The sequence below is a fragment of the Podarcis vaucheri genome (genome assembly GCF_965113315.1).
Source record: "Podarcis vaucheri genome assembly, chromosome: 10".
Taxonomy (NCBI): Eukaryota; Metazoa; Chordata; class Lepidosauria; order Squamata; family Lacertidae; genus Podarcis; species Podarcis vaucheri.
The window spans coordinates 76,362,558-76,386,345 of NC_138748.1; the positions used below are offsets into that span (position 1 = coordinate 76,362,558).

General features: G+C 49.1%; 1 protein-coding gene and 1 long non-coding RNA gene across 3 annotated transcripts; one reads left to right on the forward strand and one right to left on the reverse strand.

The window, feature by feature from the left end:
• The first annotated feature begins 1,823 nt into the window (after nt 1–1,823).
• On the forward strand, nt 1,824–18,031 carry LOC309541325 (zinc finger protein with KRAB and SCAN domains 1-like). 2 transcript variants are annotated; one of them, XM_082239085.1, is made up of 7 exons: nt 1,824–2,350; nt 2,885–3,116; nt 13,534–14,026; nt 14,216–14,297; nt 14,545–14,627; nt 15,344–15,470; nt 17,171–18,031. In XM_082239085.1, the coding sequence occupies exons 3-7, from the start codon at nt 13,625–13,627 to the stop codon at nt 17,965–17,967; spliced, it is 1,491 nt and encodes a 496-aa protein (XP_082095211.1). In that variant the 5' UTR covers nt 1,824–2,350; nt 2,885–3,116; nt 13,534–13,624; the 3' UTR covers nt 17,968–18,031. The 2 variants fall into 2 exon arrangements, with proteins under 2 accessions (XP_082095211.1, XP_082095212.1); XM_082239086.1 differs by lacking the exon at nt 2,885–3,116 and having other exon boundaries at nt 1,824–2,348; nt 13,630–14,026.
• LOC309541497 lies at nt 17,490–20,891 on the reverse strand. Its single transcript, XR_014223754.1, has 2 exons — nt 20,087–20,891; nt 17,490–17,635 (listed from the first exon to the last, which is right to left on the reverse strand). It is a non-coding gene; the product is annotated as an uncharacterized lncRNA (long non-coding RNA).
• Nucleotides 20,892–23,788: the final 2,897 nt, after the last annotated feature.

Sequence of the window (23,788 nt, forward strand, 5' to 3'; positions counted from 1 at the left end):
AGCAAGGCAGCTGTTGATCTGTTTGCAGGCAGAGCCCCCCCCCCTCCATGCGAGGAGTGAAGCAGCCCAGAACTAAAGCGCGTTGCAATTTGTACACCCTCAAATAATCGCCCCCCCCCGTCACAGAGAGAGCACCCCAAAAACATCCCCGGTTGCGCCACAAAATGAGTTCTGCATGGAAATCAGATCAGACTCCGAGTTCGTGTTTTGGCAACATGACAGGTCTGTCTGTCCGTCGGGATGCCTGAGGATTCCTGCTCGCTGCCTTTTCCTGGCCAGCCTGAGAGATCACTGGAAAGGGAGGATTTCTTGACTCCAGAATCCATCATCACGGACCCCTTTCATTCAGGCCTAGAGATCTGCTCTCTGGACCAGTCTGCTTGGATCATGGGGATCACCAATGGATCATCCATGATGCCATACCCGTCTCGGGGGGGGGGGCGCTCAGGAAGAATCTCCTGCCACGTGACTGGGGGAGTCTGGGGGCTGACGGGGGTCAGACAGGGCTGCTGTTTTGCTCTCCTTACTATTTCAGCTCAGGTTTTACTGAAATGGGTGGATTCATTGAAGAAACGGGGCTACGCTGTAAAGAGGCCAATGTGTCTACTTTGTAACCACCCAGTGAGTTGTGTTGCAAAGGCCATTTGCAGAAAGGCTCCTATTGTGTCACCTGCGGCTACATGCTGGAGTTTGGGTCTTTTTGCGGAAATGTGTCTGTGTAGATGCACTTATCCCCGTGCATTTATAATGGCAAGACATTAAATCCCATGAGATCCACAAGCACCAGAACCATAGGCCCACATAGGAGTCCAAAAGCACAGAACGAAGCAGCCCTTAATCCCTGCCTAGCTAGCTGTCAAAAGCTGGGTGTCCAACAACAACAACAACGTGTTTTTTGTACCCCACCCATCAGACTGGATTTCTCCAGCCACTCTGGGCAGCTTCCAAAAGAATAAAAGAAAACATAACCCAACATAAAACATTAAAAGCTTCCTGGCGCCGCTTTTAGGCGTCTATGGAGGTCATATAATGGTTTATCTCCCTGACATCTGGTGGGAGGGCATTCCACAGGGCAGTCAGGACAACCCAGAAGGCCCCCTGTAACCTCACTTCTCGCAATGAGGGACCTGCCAGAATGAAGCAGGACCCCCTGGAGGAATTATACCCTTATGCTTTCCATATAATTAGTTAGCCATATATAACCATATATCCTTATAATGCTTTTTATCCATGTTTGAATCATGAAGGCTTCTGCAAAGCTTAGGGCAAAATGCTTAGATTTGAAAAATCCAAAATGAACTCTGTCCCAGTTCTCTCCCCTTGTTCTTCTCAATGTCTCGCTAACATAAGGGGGGAAGCAATAAATCTGCTGTGCTGGCATTTTCCTCCTGTCCAGACAGGGTCCTGAGCAGCTGAAAACAGGAAGATGCTAACCGCAAAATGTCCCTGTTTGGCAGATGTTGCGTAGGAGAGCTTAACGGCTGAATACAGTTCCTTTCTCCTTTTTATTCGGGGAAAGGTCGGACTAATGTTCAGACTGAAGAAAGCAGAAGTTGGGAGGGAACTCTTTACATGATCAGGGGGCAAGGCTTGAATGCGCTCATTGGTTTTATTTTTGCTGCCGTGTGCGATTGTATTCGATTATGTCACGATCAATGATGTATGTACTCAGATATAAAGCCTCAGGGCGCTAGAGCTGGGCAGCCCAGTCTCTGGAAAGGATTCAACCGGGTCAATTATTGCTCAGCAATAAATATCGCTTTCTTTTTCTCCACTGCTGCGTCTGTCAATTCTGGGACACAATTTGAGTGGGTCACTGGTACCTTAAAAATCATTGCTACAAGAAGGCCCTCGGAGCTGGACCTCAGTGTCCGGGCTGAGCGATGGACGTGGAGACGCTCCTTCCCTTCTGCTGGGCTGAGACCATTTGGGGCTTTCAAGGTCAGCGCCAGCACTTTGAATGGTGCTCGGAAATGGACCGGGAGCCAGTGAAGATTTCTTAGGACCCTTGTTCAGGGGCCAGCTGTTAGGGGGCCTTTCAGCTGCTGTCCAAAACTGAAGGTATCCCTTGCCGGAAGTAATCCATAAACCTCTCCTCCTCCGCCTTCTCGGGTTGCCATTGGTGCGCGATGCTCCGGCTCTCGAGAGAGGGAGAGGCGTGAGTTGGGTGCGCTCGGCTTGCCAAGGGTTAAACAGAAACGAGCTAGATTCCTAGACAGGAAAGTAAGACGGGGGCAGGGTCCTCCAGAGCGAAAGCCCAATCCCCCCCTTTCCTGCCAGAAGTCGGGCGTGTGGGGGTCCCCTTGGTTCGGCTCTGCAGAGGCTGCCTGGGTGCGCCTGCTGGGATCTGGTGAGTCTCCTCTCTCCCAGGATAGGGCCCATGGGGAGAGCGGGGGTCCCAGCGCTGCATGGCGAGAGGGGGGCAAGTCAGGGCGCGGAGGGTCGCAGGAGGGCGGCAGCTCTGCTCTTCCTTTGCATGGATGCGCTGCTGGCCCCTTGGATCCAGGAGTGGGGAAATGCATGCAGAGAAACCCCATTCAGGTGTATAGATCAGTCCCCTTTTATAACAGAGGTTGTAGGTGGATGGAAACGTTCGGACATTCGGTACCTAAAACCTCACCTGTGCAAGGAAGGAAGATGGAGGGCAGAGAAGAGAAAGCGCTTCCTCTTGCAGGGCAGAGTAAAACCTGTGGAACTCCCTCCCACAAGAGGCAGGGAGGCCACCAGTGGTTGCAGGAATTGATGTATAGGTTGGGGGGGTTGCCCCTCCAGCAGATCTCATGCACATGCAGCCCACTACCAAAATCAGCATAATCACTTTTGTGACTTGTGTGATTTGTCCCCACAAAACACTTCATCACAGTTTCTTCCTCTCTATTCAAAGGGCCTCTGCTGCACGATACCAAATGTAAGAATTCACTGAAAAATGTCTCTGTACTGACTCACTGGGAAAACTTCAGAAATCCACATAGACATGTGAGCTCAGCTACTCAGCAGCCCCTCTGCCTGAGTGATAATCCCTGGCATCCTGATACCTGAGTACCAGACAGGTAGCCATTCCAGAAATACCAAACTCAGATGAAGACAAAAGGGTGTGATTCACTTGGCTGGGAAAAGTAAGTATCTGTTTTGTTTCACTTGATGGGTGTTTGGTGGAAGGCAGGGGGAACCATGGGGCAGGGTCCAGGATGCTCAGATTCCTGCCACCAGACCTCCCCTTTCATGATGTAACCGTGATGTATGAGTGATGTAGTTGGGGGGGGCATAACATGGGGATTAAAGGTAAAGGGTAAAGGGACCCCTGACTGTTAGGTCCAGTTGCGGACGACTTTGGGGTTGCAGCGCTCATCTCGCTTTATTGGCAGCCAACATTTGTCTGCAGACAGTTTCCGGGTCATGTGGCCAGCATGACTAAGCCACTTCTGGCGAACCAGAGCAGCGCACGGAAACACTATTTACCTTCTCCCCACAGCAGTACCTATTTATCTACTTGCACTTGACATGCTTTTGAACTGCTGGGTTGGCAGGAGCTGGGACCGAGCAACGGGAGCTCACCCCATCACAGGGATTCGAACCGCCAACCTTCCAATCGGCAAGCCCTAGGCTCTGTGGTTTATTAGCGCCACCCGCTAATAAAAGTTGGGGTTCTCTTTTGTGTGGGGCTTCCATCTTGTTCCACCTGGTGGCAGGTGGGAGTCCTGTGGTGACAGACTTCAATCAAGACCAAGCCTACTGGCTGCTCTTGAAAGGGACTTCAGAAATACAGACCAGGAATGAAAAAATCAGGCAGCAAAGTTTCTTAAAGAAAAAGTTTTTTTTATTTGGATTTTTGTCAGACAAAAAGCAAATAGGGTGCATTCAGGAAAATGAAGAATGCCCACCCCTCCTTGGGGGTAGCTAACTCATATACCTTCTTGCAAAGCACAGTTCAGCCCCTTGGCATCCCTTTAGCCAATGATTGACAATTTCCTATGGTCATTCATGCATATTCATTAAAGCTCAACCAATTAATAAATTGGTGTGTCCTTTCGGTTCCAAGTTGCCTATTCCACTAGGTGGCGCTACTGGCTTATAACCTATTTATTAGTTCCAGGAAATACCCCTAGCTGGTGTTTCCTAGAACTGCGTCCTGTGGTTTTGACAGTTTCTCTAGGCGGTTAGCTACGTCCTGTTTGTCAGGGGTCGTTTCTCAGAAATGGCTTAACCTCAGGTGCAAGCTACCCTAACCGCATCCTTGCAAGCTAGCTGCCTCTACAAAAGGTGGCAAAGTGGTAAACAGGAGAAAGAGAAATGTGCTTTTAGCTTTTTAGATGGCTCTATAATATGGCTTCAGAGGTTCTTAGCCTGGCTTTAGAGGTCCTTAGCCTGGCTCTCCATTGGTCATCCTGACCTTCACCCCTCCATTCCCCCCTTTCCATCACGAAAATGCTGACCGGCACGGTTCTCCATTTTCGCTTGATGGACCTATAGGTACAATATCATAGAGAGCCAGGAAATGTACACTCCTGTGGATACACGGGCCTCCCTCTATGACCCTGTCAAGTCTTCAAATATGGTGCTGGGGAACCACGTAGGTGGTGTTCAGAATCGTGACCTCGCACGCATACCCAGCACTCAGACCTGTTCAGGCTCTTGGCCACAGCCGTGGTCATGTTCAGGAAGGTGTTCTCCCTCCACCCTGTGGCCATTTGAGAGGTGAGAACCATCAGGAGGCAGGGTATGATCCACATCCTGATTCGAGGGATGTTCAGTGCCCCAGAACAAAGAACTGTACCACCAACACAGAAATACCACAGGCCAAAGGGATGGGGGCCCACGAAGGCCAGGTCATGTGGGCCTCTAACTCCTGGCCCTACTGAGGCGTGAACAGCGTCTACACACAAAACATTCCCACTCTACACAGGGAAAAGTGGCCGCCTGGCACTGATACACTGCTAGGCCTCGGGAACTATAGGGATGGCAATAGACTCTGTAAAGTTCAAAGGCTGGTCCTACTGGGTGGAGGTCACCTACGTGGTCTCTGACCAGGGCCTATGGAGGCTGAAGCCTGGGGTGGCAACCCTTATGTAGCCACAAGAATACCCTACCACATTCAAGGGTATTATGTGTGGAGTTACCAGGCCAGGTATTCTTCCGGGATTATGGGAGGCTCGAGCCACCACGACAACCACAGGTGGGGCTGCAGGATTTACTGGCACTTGTTCAGCAATTTCAATGCGCACCTGGTTCAGGCTCCCTCCCCTGCAATATTTGCATTAAGATAGGCTCCGTCCCATGCAACACCTGGATTAAGATTAGGACCTGGTCTACCAGATGGGGTTGGTACAGTGCTCTACCCCCTGAGTGACAGTTGGTTACCCCCCCCCACAACAGCAAGAGCGGTCCAGAACTCGATAGATTTCGACTGTCTCTGCAACTTCCCGTAGGAGCAGTACCCATGTGCGCTGGACAGTGGTGTGGAAGAGAAGCCACAGTGGGGTAGTGGGATGTTTCAATACGGCAACCTCATCAAACCCCTGTTCCCAATAGCCAATGAGCACGCCATTTCTTACCACTGGCAAGACGAACCAGTCATAGCAGAGGTCCGCAGGCCAATAGGGTCGGTATGGCTCAGTGGGGTCAGGACAATAGGACATAGAGCAAATCAATACAGAACATAATAGAGAAAAGGGGAAAGTCCTTGTGAAAGTCCTTGTGATGATCAGTCGCAGGATCTAGTTGCCCGTGGCCTAACGCGTTCCCGGTTGCGTCAGACACAAGGTGATGATCAGACGCGGGGTCTTGTTGCCCGTGGCCCAACGCGTTTCCGGTAGCGTCAGACACAAGGTGATGATCAGACGCGTGTGATGCATTCTCACCGCAGTTGGGATGGAGAGGAGGACGGTATACGGGCCTCGCCACTTAGGGATGAGGGGGTTGCGCTTCCACGCTGTCACCCGGCTGGAACTGGTGTACCGGCTCAGCGAGACTGCACGGTGTAGGCTCGAGGTAGTACCTGGAAAGGGAAGCAAACACACACGGGGACAGGAATTGCACTTGTTCCTGAGTGATGTGATCTCCCACCCGCCCCAAACTGGCGGGGATGTCTCGGACGAAAGCGGGTGGTCTGCCATACAAAAGTTCAAAGGGTGATAGTCTCAGTCTCTTGGTTGGAGCGCTCCGAATCCGAAACAAGGTAATGGGCAGGACATCTATCCAGTGTAGTCCCGTCTCCTGGGTCAGCTTGGCCAAGTGGGTCTTCAAGGTGTGATTCATAAGTTCAGGTTTTCCCGAACTCTGGGGTCTGTAGGCTGCGTGTAGCCTTCAGTTTATCTGCAGTGCCTTGCACACTTCTTGCACAACTTCATCAATGGAGGCAGGGCCATTGTCACTGCCAATACTTCTGGGGAGGCCACTGTCCAACCCGTCAGGGTGCAGACAAACACAAGCAGGTATTTGATGCCCCTAACTGGAGGTAGTTCAGTGAAGTCCACAATCAGGCTTTCCATAGGGGTGAAGCCCACGTGTTGTACGCCCGGTGGGGGAAGGTGGCCTTGTCTGGGGGTGTTCTTGGCGCACAGGACACACTTTTGGGATATAGCAGCAACTAGTTGAGAAAGGTTAGTGATATAGAAAAGTCTCCCAAGGTGTACTCTGGCAGCTGGACCCCCTAGATGAGTGGACTCGTGGTAATTCTTCACAATCACGGTAGCCAGATGTTGGGGCACAAAAACACGGTTGTCTGGTAGACGGAACCATCCCTCCTGGAGTGTTGCTCCTTCCTGGCGTGCCAACTGTTGTTCCTCCGGTGTGTAGCGTGGTTCCACATCGTCTGGAGTGAGTTGTGGGATGAGGGCTGCGTTGAGTGCTGGTGGAGGTTTCAAAGCTGCTTCACGAGCTGCGTTGTCTGCCTTCCGGTTGCCCCTAGTGACCATGTCCCGGCCTCTCCGATGGCCTTTGCAGTGCATCACGGCAATCTCTTCGGGGCCCCATACTGCTTCTAGTAACATCTCAACTTCTGGACGTTACCCTTGCATCTAGTTGCCAATTGCAGGGCAATGCCTTTTGCTGTTGGACTTCGCCTCAGAGCACAAACAACTCTTGGAGACTTTGGCTTTCTTAGAGCTCTTGGAACGGCTTGCCTGGCTTGCACCCCCACTTCTGGGTGCTCTGCTGTCTGAGAAACAACTTGTAACTGCCTTCCTCTTCCCTTCTCTCAGCCTCTTTCCAGCCCACAGTCCATCACACAGATTTATTGAAGCGTAGAAACAGCTTCCCAAAACAGCCTCAGCCCCCTCTGGGCTTGGTACTTTTTCTGGGCATCCTCTAGCCCCCTCTGGGCTTTCTGGGCGTCCTACAGCCCAGCCCCCTCTGGTCTGGCTGCCACTGTGGCCTGACATGCTGTCTTCAGTTCCTGCCATGCGACCCAGGACTTCTTCCCTTGGACTATTGGCAACAGCCAAGAATCAAGGCTGGCCCTTAAAATGGCTAGGACCCTTTGGTCTCTCTAGAGCATCAGGCACGTCTACTTCACAAGCTTCCACTGCGCCTGCAGACTTCTCAATGGGTTGGGCAAAGCCTGTTTCAGCCTGTATAGTCCTTATATTCCATAAGGGTGAGAACCGAATGGGGCACATTCACATGCATCTCCTGGCCAAACATGAACCTGTCTGCTTCTTCCACTAGTGTGACGGTGGCAGTGACAGCCCACAGACAGGGTGGCCAGCCTTTCACTGTGGAATCTAATTGCTTGATAGTCTCAAAGGCTTCTTGTTGGGCCGGTCCCCACTCAAAGGGGTCTCTTTCTCTTCCTCTGGTACTCTCATTTAGAGGTTTTGCTAAAATACTGAAGCCTAGGATCCCGATTTTGCAAAAGCCTGCTGCTCCACAACTTTAAGCTTGTCTTTTAGGGATATCACAATCTCTGCCTTTCCTTGCAGTGACCTTCTGACAATTTCTAGATGGTCAGTATGTTCAGCAAGTTGTCTGGATAAATTAGCTAAATCTTCATCCCTTTTTTTTTTCATTTTGTAAAGTGAGCTGGTTGTGTGAATCTTTCACTGATTTCAGCTCATTCACAAAACTTTGTTCTTTGTTTTTCTTTTAATTTTAGTAACTTGTTCAATTTCTCCTTTGCAGAGATATGTTCATCGACCTGGGATTTAAGATGGTCTGTTTCCTCCTTACATTCTATTTCTGTTTCTTGCAATTTTTAGCTGATTTACTTATTTGTTCTTTAAGCAATTTAATTTGTGAGTCACACTCCATGAGTTTGTTGTTTTAAGTAACATCACAAGTATTGATTGCAGAATGAAGATCTTTAACTGTTTGGCTAGTCTCTTTGTTTTGCCTAACAAATTCTTCATTCTCTTTTGTTTTACTAGCGTTTTCAATTTTTCCCTCAGCCAGTTCTGATTTTATTGCATTTAACTGCTCAGAAAGTTCTGAAAGCTTTCTGCCTCCACTGTTCACACCTTTGGTTTGTACATCTTTCAGCAATTTCCCTGTCTTGCATTTCATACTCTTTGCATTTGATCTGACATTTCAGAATATTAATCTGCTCAGAATACACATTTGTATTTGAAATAATAGCAGAAATTTCTTTGTCTTTCTCAACTAAAACCTCTCTGAGGTTGTCAAATTCTCTTCCATGCCTCTGGAGGTCATGAATTAGTTGAGACCTCTCTTCTAAATGACTTGTGTTTAATCTATTAAGTCCTTCATTTGTCTGCTCAAGATCCTGTTACATTAATTCTATAGCAGCATCCTGTTTCATGGTCTTTTCTTGAAAGTTTATTTATTTATTTTTTCCTCTGTTAATGCAGTAATAACTGCTTACTGTTCTGTACACTCTTCTCCATAAACACTGCACTTCTTCTGGACGTCTTCCCTCTCCAAAACCTGACATGAGGGAGTGACTTTGCAATGTTCAGTCCTGCATTTCTTCAACCGGGGGGGGGGTTGTCATCTACAACCTTCAGCCAGTTGTCTATATAGGGGATCTGGTCAGGATGTCCCCCCCCCCCTGGTCTATGCCATAGTCTCCGCTGAATCCCTTCTTGAAGTTGTTTAACATACATTGAAGGGGAATTACTGGACCTTTCAAGCCTCCCCCCTCCCATTTTCAGTATGGCCCTGTACAGCGTCCCCACACCAAACACTCACACATTCATTTCGCAACTTTTCTCACCCAGGTGCGGTCGCCCGACTGGGAAATGGAGTACTTGTTGCTACGACCCCAGGGGAATGCCCCGGGGTAACACACATACATGCACAAAATGCCTCTCTCGCCAGACGTTGTACCATACACTAACCACCCTGTGCCCCCCCTTTTTCTCCTTCCTAATACCAAAGCGTGGGTGGTTGGGTCAACCCTTCTCCTTAATGCCACTATCCACGCTGGAGATTTGATCAGGATCTCCCTTCTCCTTAATTAACAGGAGGATTTTATATCCCCTCAGGGCTTGTTGCCATGTACTCACCCCAGCCGGCTGTTCTCTGCCCTGTCCTCCCAACCTCGGCTCTTCAAATCCGTTGTCCTCTGTCCCAGGATACAGCAAGAGGGTCAAGTTGCCTTCTGTCCCCCTCCGAAGAAAAGGTTCGGTGTGCACCTGGAAGCCAGGAGGTCTGTTGGCCCTCCGCCGTCACTGCCCAGAGGGCAAGGGAGCTGCCTCCTGGTCTCTGAGGACACTTAAAGTCCTTCTGATCCGAGTCACTTTTGGCACCAGAAATGAAAGGGACTTCAGAAATACAGACCAGGAATGAAAAAAATCAGGCAGCAAAGTTTCTTAAAGAAAAAGTTTTTTTTTATTTGGATTTTTGTCAGACAAAAAGCAAATAGGGTGCATTCAGGAAAATGAAGAATGCCCACCCCTCCTTGGGGGTAGCTAACTCATATACCTTCTTGCAAAGCACAGTTCAGCCCCTTGGCATCCCTTTAGCCAATGATTGACAATTTCCTATGGTCATTGATGCATATTCATTAAAGCTCAACCAATTAATAAATTGGTGTGTCCTTTCGGTTCCAAGTTGCCTATTCCACTAGGTGGCGCTACTGGCTTATAACCTATTTATTAGTTCCAGGAAATACCCCTAGCTGGTGTTTCCTAGAACTGCGTCCTGTGGTTTTGACAGTTTCTCTAGGCGGTTAGCTACGTCCTGTTTGTCAGGGGTCGTTTCTCAGAAATGGCTTAACCTCAGGTGCAAGCTACCCTAACCGCATCCTTGCAAGCTAGCTGCCTCTACAAAAGGTGGCAAAGTGGTAAACAGGAGAAAGAGAAATGTGCTTTTAGCTTTTTAGATGGCTCTATAATATGGCTTCAGAGGTTCTTAGCCTGGCTTTAGAGGTCCTTAGCCTGGCTCTCCATTGGTCATCCTGACCTTCACCCCTCCACTCTTTTGCTCTGGTCTTCCTGGCTGGTCTCCTTGTTTCTGGTCCAAGGGAGCCCTCAGATTTCTCCATTAGCACAATCAAGGTGATGTGGAGAAGGAGGAGACCGATCTGTGGAGAAGGAGGAGAGGGTGATGGGGGGCTCCTCTGCTCTGTCTCCCCCATAGGAGGCTGTCATGAGACAAAGGTTCTTGAGAGCAGGAGCAGCAAGGCCTACATCTTTCAAGCCTGCTGGCTGTTAACTGTTAACAGCTAATTGCTGAGTCACTGTAACTCAGGATTCATCTCGAGTGATGACTCATTTTCCCCTTGCCTTTTCCTGTAAGTCCTATTGCAGTCGTTAAGAGTCGTCAACAGGCTCATCTCAGCTATCTGCCAATCACCCATTCCCACCACTCTTCTGAGTAATACCCCTCCCCACCTTCTCACTATATAGAAGGATCTGGCAACTTCTGTTTCAGTGTATCTGAAGAAGTGTGCATGCACACGAAAGCTCATACCAAGAACTAACTTAGTTGGTCTTTAAGGTGCTACTGGAAGGAATTTTTTTATTTTGACTATGGCAGACCAACACGGCTACCTACCTTTAACTCTCGCTAGAAAAGTAGCCAGTCTCTCTGTGGGCCTCAGGAGCGGAGTAGTATTGCTTTGTGTTGTTGCTGTGAATGTGTAGCGGAGTTGCCTTCAAGGGCAGTTCCACACAGAGACCGTTGCCACCATCCCATCTGGCGCAGAGCAGGGAAGACCAGGGCCATGTCTTCTCTGTCCCGAAAGGTCTGTGGGGTGGGGAACTAGTCTGAGCTGGACATGGGCCTCAAGCGACCATGATGGACCCAGGAGTGCCCTCAAGTATTCATGACTGGGGAGGGGGAGCGTTAAGCAATGTAACATCATCATCGTTACTGCTTGTTCCCTGCCTGTCACCTGAATTTCCAAGAGCAGATTACAATTTTCTTTAAAAAGCAATAAGAACAGTTGAAAACGCATTACACTCATAGAAAGGCGAGTTCCACTTTATTTGCTTTTGAGTGCAAGACTGGTTTCATTATGCCCAAATTAATGAGGTTTTTAAGTTGGATAAAAAAACAGGATTCCAGGTGGAAAAATCGAAACTTGAGACAGAGCTGTTAGAACCAAAGACCAAGGTATTATCGAGAATGTATAACTTGCTGCTTAAATGGAACACTCAGGACGAGACAGTTAAATCAGCCATGATAAAGTGGGCTCAAGACATTGGGTACAATATTATGTTTGAAGACTGGGAAAGGTTATGGACCACCGGTATGAAATTTACGGCATGTAATGCCCTGAAAGAAAACATTATGAAAATGATATACAGGTGGTACATGACCCCAGTCAAGCTCGCCAAGATATACCACTTGTCTGATAATAAATGTTGGAAGTGTAAGGAGGTTGAAGGGACATTCTTTCACCTTTGGTGGACTTGTCCAAGAGTGAAGGCCTGCTGGGAAATGATCTACAATGAGTTAAAAAAGGTGTTTTAAGTACACCTTCCCTTAGAAACCGGAGGCCTTCCTCTTGGGCATTGTGGGCCAAAAGGTGTTAAAGAAGGATAAAACATTTTTTATGTATGCAACTACAGCAGCAGTACCTATTTATCTACTTGCACTTGACATGCTTTTGAACTGCTGGGTTGGCAGGAGCTGGGACCGAGCAACGGGAGCTCACCCCGTCATGGGGATTTGAACCGCCAACCTTCCGATTGGCAAGCCCTAGGCTCTGTGGTTTATTAGTGCCACCCGCTAATAAAAGTTTGGGGGCTCTTTTGTACTGCAACTGGACCCAGTGGCCGGGGGTCCCTTCCCCTTTAACATGGGGATTAGCAGCTTTAAAAAGTTTGGGGGCTCTTTTGTTCGGGGCTTCCATCTTGTTCCCCCTTGTGGCAGGTGGGAGTCCTGTGGCGACAGTCTTCAATCAAGACCAAGCCGACTGGCTGCTCTTTTGCTCTGGTCTTCCTGGCTGGTGTCCTTGTTTCTTGTCCAAGGGAGCCCTCAGATTTCTCCGTTAGCACAATCAAGGTGGCGTTCAAAGAGGAGGAGACCGATCTGTGGAGAAGGAGAAGAGGGCGATGGGGGGCTCCTCTGCTCTGTCTCCCCCATAGGAGGCTGTCATGAGACAAAGGTTCTTGAGAGCAGGAGCAGCAAGGCCTACATCTTTCAAGCTTGCTGGCTGTTAACTGTTAACAGCTAATTGCTGAGTCACTGTAACTCAGGATTCATCTCGAGTGATGACTCATTCTCCCTAGAAAAGTAGCCAGTCTCTCTGTGGGCCTCAGGAGCTGAGTAGTATTGCTTTGTGATGTTGCTGTGAATGTGTAGCGGAGTCGCCTTCAAGGGCAGTTCCACACAGAGAGCGTTGCCACCATTCCATCTGGCGCAGAGCAGGGAAGACCAGGACCATGTCCTCTCTGTCCCGAAAGGTCTGTGGGGTGGGGAACTAGTCTGAGCTGGACATGGGCCTCAAGCGACCATGATGGACCCAGGAGTGCCCTCAAGTATTCATGACTGGGGAGGGGGAGCGTTAAGCAATGTAACATCATCATCGTTACTGCTTGTTCCCTGCCTGTCACCTGAATTTCCAAGAGCAGATTACAATTTTCTTTAAAAAGCAATAAGAACAGTTGAAAACGCATTACACTCATAGAAAGGCGAGTTCCACTTTATTTGCTTTTGAGTGCTGACCTTTGACCCCACCCACATGTCATTTGGCCCTCAGAAGTTAGCCAGATAAGGGAATAAATGGGCTCTGAAGTGGGGTTGGGCAGGAGAGCAACTCTTGAGGAGTCCTGGGTTAGGACCCCCACTATAACCCAATGCTCAGATAACACTCAGTACAAATGACTCACTTGTCAATCACAGTTCTGACTTCATTCCTGGATTGAAAACTCTGAAAGGCAGGAGCAACCAGGCTGATTCATCTCTTGGAAAGACCAACAGTTCCCTGCACATTTTGCATGGTCACTTTCCCTCCAGGAGGGCTGGAGACTTACTTCACCTTCTCCTTTTTATAGAAACCTCAGAGTCTGGGTTGTGGTGCAGTCCAGAGCTGGCTCTTCCAAGACTCATACATACTTCCTCACGGAACATTTTTCTCCTCCAGGCAATATGTCAGTTTTGTAACAGAACAATGTATTCGGTTTGTAGAATTCCCTAGCACCTCTGATTTGGACAGACAGAACTTGGCAGAAGATCAAGGGATTCCTTTATCTCTCTTGGAGGCTTCCTGAGAGCACAGATGGATGAGCAAGACTCAGCTGGCCCTGAAGCAGGAAGAGGCCAGGCCATGGAAATGGGGAGCAGTGGGAGATTCTGGGGGGAAACTGTGCAGAAGATCCCAGGAGAGGAGGACACTCTCCACTCAGAGGTGCAGAGCAAGCAGTTGAGGCAGTTCTGCTATCAGGAGGCCAAAGGACCCTGGAAGGTTTGCAGCCGACTCTACTGCCTTGACCATCAGTGGCTGAAGCCAGAAAGGCACACGAAAGCTGAGATGCTGGACCTGGTGATCTTGGAGCAGTTCCTGGCTGTCCTTCCTCTGGAGATGGAGAGCTGGGTGAGGGAATGCGGAGCAGAGACCAGTTCCCAGGCGGTGGCCCTGGCCGAAGGTTTCCTCCTGAGTCAGGCAGAGGAGAGGAAGCAGGTGAGAGAGACTTTCCTCTGGATACTCCAAAGGGGCTCCGAACGTGAGTGAGGGTATCTGAAAATTCTCCATCCTTTTTTGGAAAGCAGCCATTGAATATTATCAGATTGCCCTTCAGTTTTTGCCTCTGTCGTTCCTTTTCTAACTCTTCCTCATATTCTCTGTTTTGAATCTTTGTTGCTATTTCAGAGGCAGGATCTGATTGCAGAAATGGGCCCAGATTCCTCTGAGACCAAAAGGACTCCGCTGGACACCAGAGAGAGGCTGCTGGGTAAGGAAGGAGGCCGTTCTCTGTTTGGTCCCTTTCTGTGGATATCAAAACAAATCCATGGGTTCTTTTCCTCTTTTTTTTTGGGGGGGGGTAGACACTTGGGGCCAGGAGCACCAAGGAAGGGAGATGTATTTTTAAACCCAACTAAATTATGAAATGGGTCCAAATGTCCAGATGCACTCAGAAGGTGAGACTTTTTGGAGAGCAGCTGCACTCTTGGCTTCCCACTTACCTCTGTCTCTTGCAGGTGACCAGATGATGCCAGCAAGACCTCCTCTTCCATCTATTCCTGGTGGTGAAGGAGAAGCAACGGCTGTGGAAGCAGCTCAGGTAGAGGGAGGGAGCCCTGTGGGGAAGGGGGCTGAGGGGTGGGGCAGCCAGGGTGCCTCTGGCCCCCGAGGAATCTCTCTCCTCCTCTTGGCTTCTGTCCAAGCTGCTCTGAGAGCCAGTGTGGTGTAGTGGTTAAGAGCGGTAGTCACATAATCTGGGGAACCGGGTTCGCGTCTCCGCTCCTCCACCTGCAGCTGCTGGGTGACCTTGGGCCAGTCACACTTCTCTGAAGTCTCTCAGCCCCACTCACCTCACAGAGTGTTTGTTGTGGGGGAGGAAGGGAAAGGAGAAGGTTAGCCGCTTTGAGACTCCTGAAGGGGAGTGAAAGGCGGGATATCAAATACAAACTCTTCTTCTTCTTTGTCAAGGGCAGCCTAGACAGAAGCCAGGAGGCTGGGAATGCCATTCGAGAAACTTAATGTGCTGAGAATAAGGAACAGCCACCTTGCCTTAACTCACCTTCTGACGGTCAATAGGATGATTCATAAGTCATTGTCGTTTTACTTGTAGAGTTATCATTGAATGCTAAAACAGGCTTCTAAGCAGTTCATCAAGCCTCAAAAATAGTTCCCAGGAATCACCTATCTTGTCGCATCAGTTGCACAATGGGGTTTCCCCACCTTCTCCTCCCCCCTTTTAATGCGCAGAAAGAAACAGCAATGTGTAGCAGACAACCTTAGTGCTGTCTAAAGAGGACCTCTTCATTTCTCTCTTAGGGTCCAGTGTGCTTTGAAGATGTTGCTGTTCATTTCACAGATGAGGAATGGGCGTTGCTGGATCCTGACCAGAGAGCTCTGCATAAGGAAGTCATGGAGGAGAATCACAGGATTGTGGCCTCTCTCAGTAAGGCTCCCTTGTGGATCATGACCTCTCTTTAGAAATTCCACACATATCTCTCTCTGATAAGCCTCCCTGGTTTTGAGGGAGGTCTGCAGGGCCACTTGCAGCATTTTGGGATTCTAATACCCCCCAAACTCACCTTAAATGGAGAGCTATCAGCATGTTTTGACCATGGACATGATGAAGCCAGCATAGACCTTGCTGAGAATGAAATGGGAACATGCTGGGAATCTGAGGTCAGGAGAACACATCTTTGTTGACACTGTCCTGCCTTCTATTGCCCAAAATCTTCCTGATATGGAGCATATGGAAGACTTTGAGGGTTTCCCCCCCTAATGGTTGTAATTGTCCACAATTCACTTCACAAACTGCTTGCTCAAGGCACAATCCTGATAGACCTCCCTCTTGGCATTGAAGAGTTAGCAACACATTTGCCTTGCCAATACACTTGTCCAGGTCAGCATCGATGAAGAGGTTGTTGGTTATGGTAGAACATCCTAGGGAGACAAAATCATCCACCACCTCCAGTGTCTGAAACTCCCATAGGTGCATTTTGCAACAGGGAATTTCATAGGCACGAGCAGTTTCTGAGCTCTGCGCGCAGTACTGCACCTAAGATTTCAGATTAAAACTGCGGAGTGGAAGGAAAGGAGGACCTTTTTCTGCCTCCCCACTTCCAGCTACTCTCTGAAGGCTGAAGGAGAGACCTGTCAAGGTGGTGTCTGCTCTTCGCAATAAACACCCTCTGCTCATTCAGATAGATATTTACAGTTCTTTATTTACATATGTACGAACAGCTACAGTTCAAAATCATGCATCTGAATCTGACCAGTCAGATTCGGGGAGTGGCTTCCTTCGGCTCCTTCTCCAACCCAGCAGATGTGGGAATCTCGCAAGACGTCTTTGATTCTCTCCTCGCCTGTGCCAAAGGCACCGCTTCCCCTTCTGTTCCTGAACTCCCTGGTTGGTGGCAGGGCTCTCCAGTACTGCAGAGCCCTGACACCACTTGACTGCTCTTCGCCTTCTCCTCCCCTACTTTGTCCATCATTTCCCTGTTTTCCCTGTCTGACTGACCCTGCTCTGATACTCCCCTTTCCCTTGACCCAAGGGCTGTCTGTCCCGTGACATCACCCCCCACTAAGCCCCCCCATCTGTCTCGCTTTCGATGTCTTCTGAGGATCTGAAACCTACAAGTGGTGATATACCTGTGGGTGCGTGCATTGTGTTATTGTATGCAAGCTCTGCCAGGCTCAATTTCCTCAAAACTTCTCTCTCTGTTCTCCCCTTACCTGTCTGTCCCGTGACAAGATCTTCTTAAAAAATCAGGGTGGGGGGTGGGCGGGCAGGGGAAGGACTAGACCATGTGAAAAATGAACATATTATTTTAGCTGCTGTTCATTCATAGAATCATAGAGTTGGAAGAGACCACAAGGGCCATCGAGTCCATTCCTTTTCAGCTTTGTATTTTTGTCATACGAAAGTGCACCTAGACTTTCCATTTTTGAGCCCATAACCTAGGTATAAGGTCCTCTTTATGGCCTAGCTGTCCTATCTCTGTTTCTAACACTGACCACCTCTAGTGTGTGGTCAGCAATGTTGATGCATGGAATTCTTCCTCTATCACAAGGGTTAGTGATCAATATTCAATACAGTGGCACTCCATTTCTTCCTGCAGCTCTAATCCATTTCTTTCTTCATTGCAGGTGGTGCTGATTTGGAAATTGAGAACAAGGACGCCCATGACAGAATCCACACAGTGGAGAAGCCATTGCCACTCTTGGAGTGTGGAGAGAGCTTCAGTCACAGCTCCCATTCGACTACCCACCAAAGAAATGCTATTGGGAAGAAACCCTCTCAGTTCTCTGGATGGGGAAAAAATTTCTGTTGGAATGAAAGTCTAACTTCACAGGAAATAATTCCCACAGGGGAGGACCCACTGAAATGCTTGGAATGTGGAAAGAGCTTCAGTAAGAGTGCACATCTCATTTCACATCAAATAATTCATACAGGCGAGAAACCCTATCAGTGCTTAGAATGTAGGAAAAGCTTTAATACAAGCAAAACCTTCCGTAAACATCAGAGAATTCACAGGGGGGAGAAGCCATTTGAATGCCAAGAGTGTGGAAAGAGCTTCAGTCAGAGAACCCATCTCACAGCCCATCAAATAACTCATACAGGTGAGAAACCCTATCAGTGCTCGGAATGTGGGCGGAGCTTCAATCACAGGACGACTCTCACGGTCCATCAAAGGATTCACAGTGGTGAGAAACCCTATCAGTGTTCGGAATGTGGGAAGAGTTTCACTGTGAGCTCCCATCTCACTTCCCACCAAAGAATTCATACTGGGGAGAAACCATATAAATGTGTGAATTGTGGAAAGGGCTTCACCCAAAAGGCAAGTCTCACTTCCCATCAAAGAATTCACAGTGGTGAAAAATCTTATCAATGCATGGAATGTGGGAAGAGCTTCAGTCGGAAGCAAAGTCTCACTTCCCACTAAAGAATTCACAGTGGTGAGAAACCCTATCAGTGCTCGGAATGTGGAAAAAGATTCTCCCAGAGAGCCAATCTCAGTTCCCACCAAAGAATTCACACAGGGGAAAAACCCTATCAGTGCTTGGAATGTGGGAAGAGCTTCACTGTGAGCACTGGTCTTACTTCCCACCAAAAAATTCATATTGGGGAGAAACCCTATCAATGTGTGAATTGTGGAAAGAGCTTCACCCAGAAGCAAAGTCTCACTTCCCACCAAAGAATTCACAGTGGTAAGAAACCATATCAGTGCTTAGAATGTGGAAAGAGTTTCTGCCAGAGAGCCAATCTCACTTCTCACCAAAGAATTCACACAGGTGAAAAACCCTATCAGTGCTTGGAATGTGGCAAGAGCTTCAGTCTGAAGAAAAGTCTCACTCATCACCAAAGAATTCACAGTGGTGAGAAACCCCATCAGTGCTCGGAATGTGGAAAGAGTTTCTGCCAGAGAGTCAATCTCACTCATCACCAAAGAATTCACACAGGTGAAAAACCCTATCAGTGTTTGGAATGTGGCAAGAGCTTCAGTCTGAAGAAAAGTCTCACTTCCCACCAAAGCATTCATACTGGGGAGAAACCCTATCAATGCTTGGATTGTGGAAAGAGTTTCTGCCAGAGAGCCGATCTCACTTCCCACCAAAGAATTCACACAGGAGAGAAACCATATCAGTGCTTGGAATGTGGAAAGAATTTCCGCCAGAAAGTCAGCCTCACTTCCCACCAAAGAATTCACAGTGGTGAGAAACCCTATCAGTGCTTGGAATGTGGGAAGAGTTTCCGCCAGAAAGTCAACCTCACTTCCCACCTAAGAATTCACACAGGGGAGAAACCCTATAAGTGCTTGGAATGTGGAAAGAGCTTCAGTCATAAGCAAAGTCTCCCTTCCCATCAAAGAATTCACAGTGGTGAGAAACCTTATCAGTGCTTGGAATGTGGAAAGGGCTTTGGTAAGAGGACCAAGCTCATGGCCCATCAACGAACTCACAGTGGTGAGAAACCCTATGAATGCTTGGATTGTGGAAAGAGTTTCAGCCAAAGGGCCAATCTAACTTGCCATGAAAGAATTCACACAGGGGAGAAACCATATCACTGCTTGGAATGTGGGAAGAGCTTCAACCAGAAGCAAAGTCTCACTTCCCACCAAAGAATTCACACAGGGGAGAAACCTTATCAGTGCTTGGAATGTGGAAAGAGCTTTGGTAAGAGGACCAAGCTCATGGCTCACCAAAGAATTCACAGTGGTGAGAAACCCTATCAATGTGTGAAATGTGGAAAGAGTTTCTGCCAGAAAGCCCATCTCACATCCCACCAAAGAATCCACACTGGGGAGAAACCCTATCAGTGCTTGGAATGTGGGAAGAGCTTCAGTAAGAGGACTAACCTCATGGCCCATCAAAGAATCCACACTGGGGAGAAACCCTATCAGTGCTTGGATTGTGGAAAGAGCTTCAGTAAGAGGACTAACCTCATGGCCCATCAAAGAATCCACACTGGGGATAAACCCTATCAGTGCTTGGAATGTGGGAAGAGTTTCACCCGGAAGGACAACCTCACTTCCCACCAAAGAATTCACAGTGGTGATAAACCATATCAGTGCTTGGAATGTGGAAAGAGCTTCAGTAAGAGGACCAAGCTCATGGCCCATCAAAGAGTTCATACAGGGGAGAATCATAGAATTTTAGACCTGCAGGAGACTTCTGGGTCGTCTAGTCCACTGCAGGACTCTCAACTAAAGCTTCCATGACATATTGCCTTCAAACTTCTCCTTACAAACCTCCAAGGAAGGAGAGTCCACAACCTTCCAAGGGCGTCTCTAATTTGAAGCCATTGTTCCAGTTACAGATAGGTAGCCGTGTTGGTCTGCCATAGTCAAAATAAAAAAAATCCTTCCAGTAGCACCTTAAAGACGAACTAAGTAAGTTCTTGGTATGAGCTTTCGTGTGCATGCACGCGAAAGCTCATACCAAGAACTAACTTATTTGGTCTTTAAGGTGCTACTGGAAGGAATTTTTTTATATTGAAGCCATTGGTTTGGGTCCCAGCCTCCAGAGCCGGTGAAAACAAGCTTGTTCAATCTTCCACCTGACAGCCCTTCCTGTTCCTCAGAAGGCTTGGTTCCCCAACGCTTAATTGTCTTGCTCACCCCCCTCTGCACACCTCCCAGCTTGTCAAAATCCTTCTTAAATTGGGGCACCCAGAACTGGACACAGGACTCCAGGTGTGGTCTGAACAAGGCAGAAGAAAGTGGGGCTATTACTTTTCTTGATCTGGACACTTGACTTCTTTGGACGCAGCCTAGAATAACAGCCTATTTTGCTGATGTTGACTCATGTTAGTCTTGTGGTCCACTAAGACTCCAGGTCATTTCCACATGTACTACTGGCAAGCCTGGTATGTCCCATCTTATATTTGTGCAGCTGATTCGTCTTGCCTAAGAGCAGAATCTTACCTTTCTTCTTAGTGAAATTTATTGGATGCCTTTATATACCACCTGTTTCTTCAAGTTGCTAAGTGTGGTCTTAAGTCGTTCTCCCCCTCATGGTTTAATCCTGACAACAACCCTGTGAGGGAGGTTGGGCTGTGAAGCCATCACCCAGTGACTGAGTGGAGATTGGAACCCAGGTCTCCCAGTTCCTAGTCCAAAACTCTTAAGCACTGCACCCCACTGGCTCTCGAATGAGACTCTTGGAAAGTGCATGCATGCGCATTTCCCGAACGTTTCAGTGCAATGTCTTGGTGTTTGTATTTAAAGTTTTATACGCATGTATCAATGACATTAATATAATAATGGTAATTACAGTAGAAGAGTAAATTTTAGGAAATGCTAGATGGTGATAGGGGTAGTTTGGAATGCTGGGATTGAGCAATTGAATGGATCAATTTCCACGTAAATCACAAAAAATCTTTCCCTTCCGCACCCTGTTCAAAATGTCATCTATTCTAGGCATGGGAAAGGCCAATGGTTCTGACACTGCGTTTAAGGCCCGAAAGTCACACACAAGTCTCGGCTTGTCCGTGTTTTTTTTTATCCACAAAAAACACTGGACTACCTCCCACTGCCCTTGACTCTCTGATGAAACCCCTCTTCAGGTTCTTGTCAATGAATTCTCGTAACTCCTGCATTTCTCTGTCTGACATGGCATACAACTTGCCTGCGGGGAGCTGCGCCCCAGGCAGTAAATTGATTTGACAATCAAAGGGTCTATGCGGGGGTAGTTGGTCAGCTTCCCTTTCGCTGAACACGTCGCTGAGATCTGCGTATTGTCGTGGTACCTTCACCTTCTCCGTTACTTCCGTTCCTGCTAGGGTAGCTTGGGCTCCTGCTGAACCCTTTCCCTCCCTGCAGTGTTCTAAGCAATGTGCGGAACCGAAGGAAACCACTCTCTGATGCCAGCCCACCAGTGGATCATGTAACGCCAGCCAGCTCATCCCCAAAATAATGGGAGCCCCTCCCAAGGTGGCCACATTAAACGCTATCAGTTCTGTGTGCCTTGCCACCTTCATTGTCATTGGTACGGTCTGCAAGCTGACTTCCCCTCCCAACAGCTCCCTGCCATCGATCGTGGTCACCTGTAGGGGGTTGCTTAAAGGGATCGTCTGTATCTGGTGTTCAGCTGCAAACTCCTTGCTCATGAAATTGCAGGAGCTGCCTGAGTCCAACAGCGCCTTAATCTTCAGAGGGTATCCGTTTTGCAACTCTAGTGACACCTCTATCACTAGGGCAGGTTTGGGAGATTCTGGCGCGGGCACTTTCACTGCTCTTTGGCCTGGCTGCTGTGCCCCGACGGTGGCAGCCAGGCGTTGGCTTTTACTTGCTCCGATATCTCTTCCACTCCTCCCTCAACAGCTCCCACCATTCCTTGCCATTCCTTCCTCTGGGGGCAGACTCTGGCAAAGTGACCTGGCTGTTGGCAGAGATAGCATTTCCGGGCGCCTTTTCCCTCCTTCCTACCCCCTTCGCTGGGCTTTGAAACTGCGCGTGCGCGCTGTTCCGATTTCCATCGGCTCTGCCGGCGGGAAAGCTGGCTCAGGAATGTCTGGAATGCGTAACTCCTTCCAACGTTCCCCCTTACCTTCCCGCCTCTCCAAGGCTCTCGCCTCCTGGCACGCTCCTATGGTCAGCGCAGATTTGGTCAGCTGATCCATAGAAACCGCCCTGGGGCTCCGGGACAATTCGTCTTTCACAGCCGAAGAAAGACCTTCTTCAAATAGCATCTGAATGGGTGCCGCCGATAAGTCCCACCCCAGTCTGTGAACCAGCATGGTAAACTCAGTCCAGTACTCACGGACAGATCGGCTTCCCTGCTTGCAAGCCATTAGCTGTCTGCGCACCACTCCCTCCTCAATATCGCTGGAAAACATGATATCCATTGCACGAAAGAACTTCATGGTGTCCTTTAGGACGTCATTATGCGTTGCCATCAGGGGTCTAACCCAGTCCCTCGCCCCCCTCTCAAGATGCCCAATCACAAAAGCCACTCGCGATTCCTCATCAGGGAATTCATCAAACTGCACATTGAGGGCATATTGCATCTCTGTCCTAAAGGCATGGTAGTCCTTGGGGTCCCCCCCCAAACTTCTGCACCAATCCTGGTACCTTTCTGGTGAACTGGGTGGCTCTCCCCTTCTTGTCTGCATCCTGAGCCCTTCTCTCCTCAAGCCTTGCCATATGCAGCGCCAGTTGGATTTCCAACGCTCAGTACCTTTCTTCCAAGCTTGGACCAGCTCCAACCCCTGCTCCTTCGGTTCCGGCTGGGTCGCTCATGATGCCTTCTCCTGCACAGGCAGCGTACAAAGACTGTCAGACTGCTGTGAGGGGATGATTAGCTGCTTGTGCGTAAAATCGTAGTCCCTCAGAGTTTGTGCAACTCCACAAACCTCTGTGTGTGACAGAGCTCCTCAAACATGTCTGCTCTAATCGCTTGCAGATTCCGACAGTGGTTGTTTTCGGAATCGTTTCCAGCATAAGAGTTCCTTAACGGAAACCCGCTGTCAGGGTTACTTCCAGATCCGAGCTCACAGAGGATCACGCTAGCCAGCGATCGTTAACTAAAAGTCTTTATTGAATTACAGTCTCCATTCTCGAGCTGCTGCGTGCAACCCTACGTCTTATGCTTAGATCGGCGAAGCTCCGTCTGAGTCTCCGCCCCTTGCGCACCAACTTAATATCCTAGCCCTGCTCCACCTTTTCCGTCTGACAGTTCTCCTCTGGGTCCCTCTGCCCCCCGGGGTCTCTTCCTTCCGGGATTCTTCTGACGCTGACCCCCCGGACCCTCCTGTCTCCTTGCGCCGGGCTTTAGGACCTGGCTCCCTTTCCGGGCTGCCTACTGCGCCACCTTCCTGTGCATTTGAACTTGGCGCGCGCGCCCAACCTTCCACTTTCCGTCTAACCGTCACTTCGCTCCCCGATAAAGGTGTGGCCACTCCTGACTCGTGCCCTCCCTCCTGTTGCGAGCTGCCAGCGCTTGCTCCCTGGCTCTCTTCCTCTTTCCTACTCTCTGGCGGTGACGTTGGTCCCGATCTCCAACTGCTCCCCTCTGAGTCCCCTCTGGCTCTTTCTTCCTGGGGTGTCCCCCTAGTCTCCCCCCTTGCCCTTGCCACTGGTGCTCCTCTTTGTGAATCTTCTGATTCACTGGACAGACTCGGAGATCTCGGGTCGTCGTCATCACTCATCCTTTCTTCTGCCTCCTCCCCCTCGCTCTCTGTTTCCTCCCTTGCCCTCGCCTCTGCTCCTGAACCCCTGACATCCATCCCCCACTCGAAGCCCCCTCTTCCCCCCTCCCCTCCTT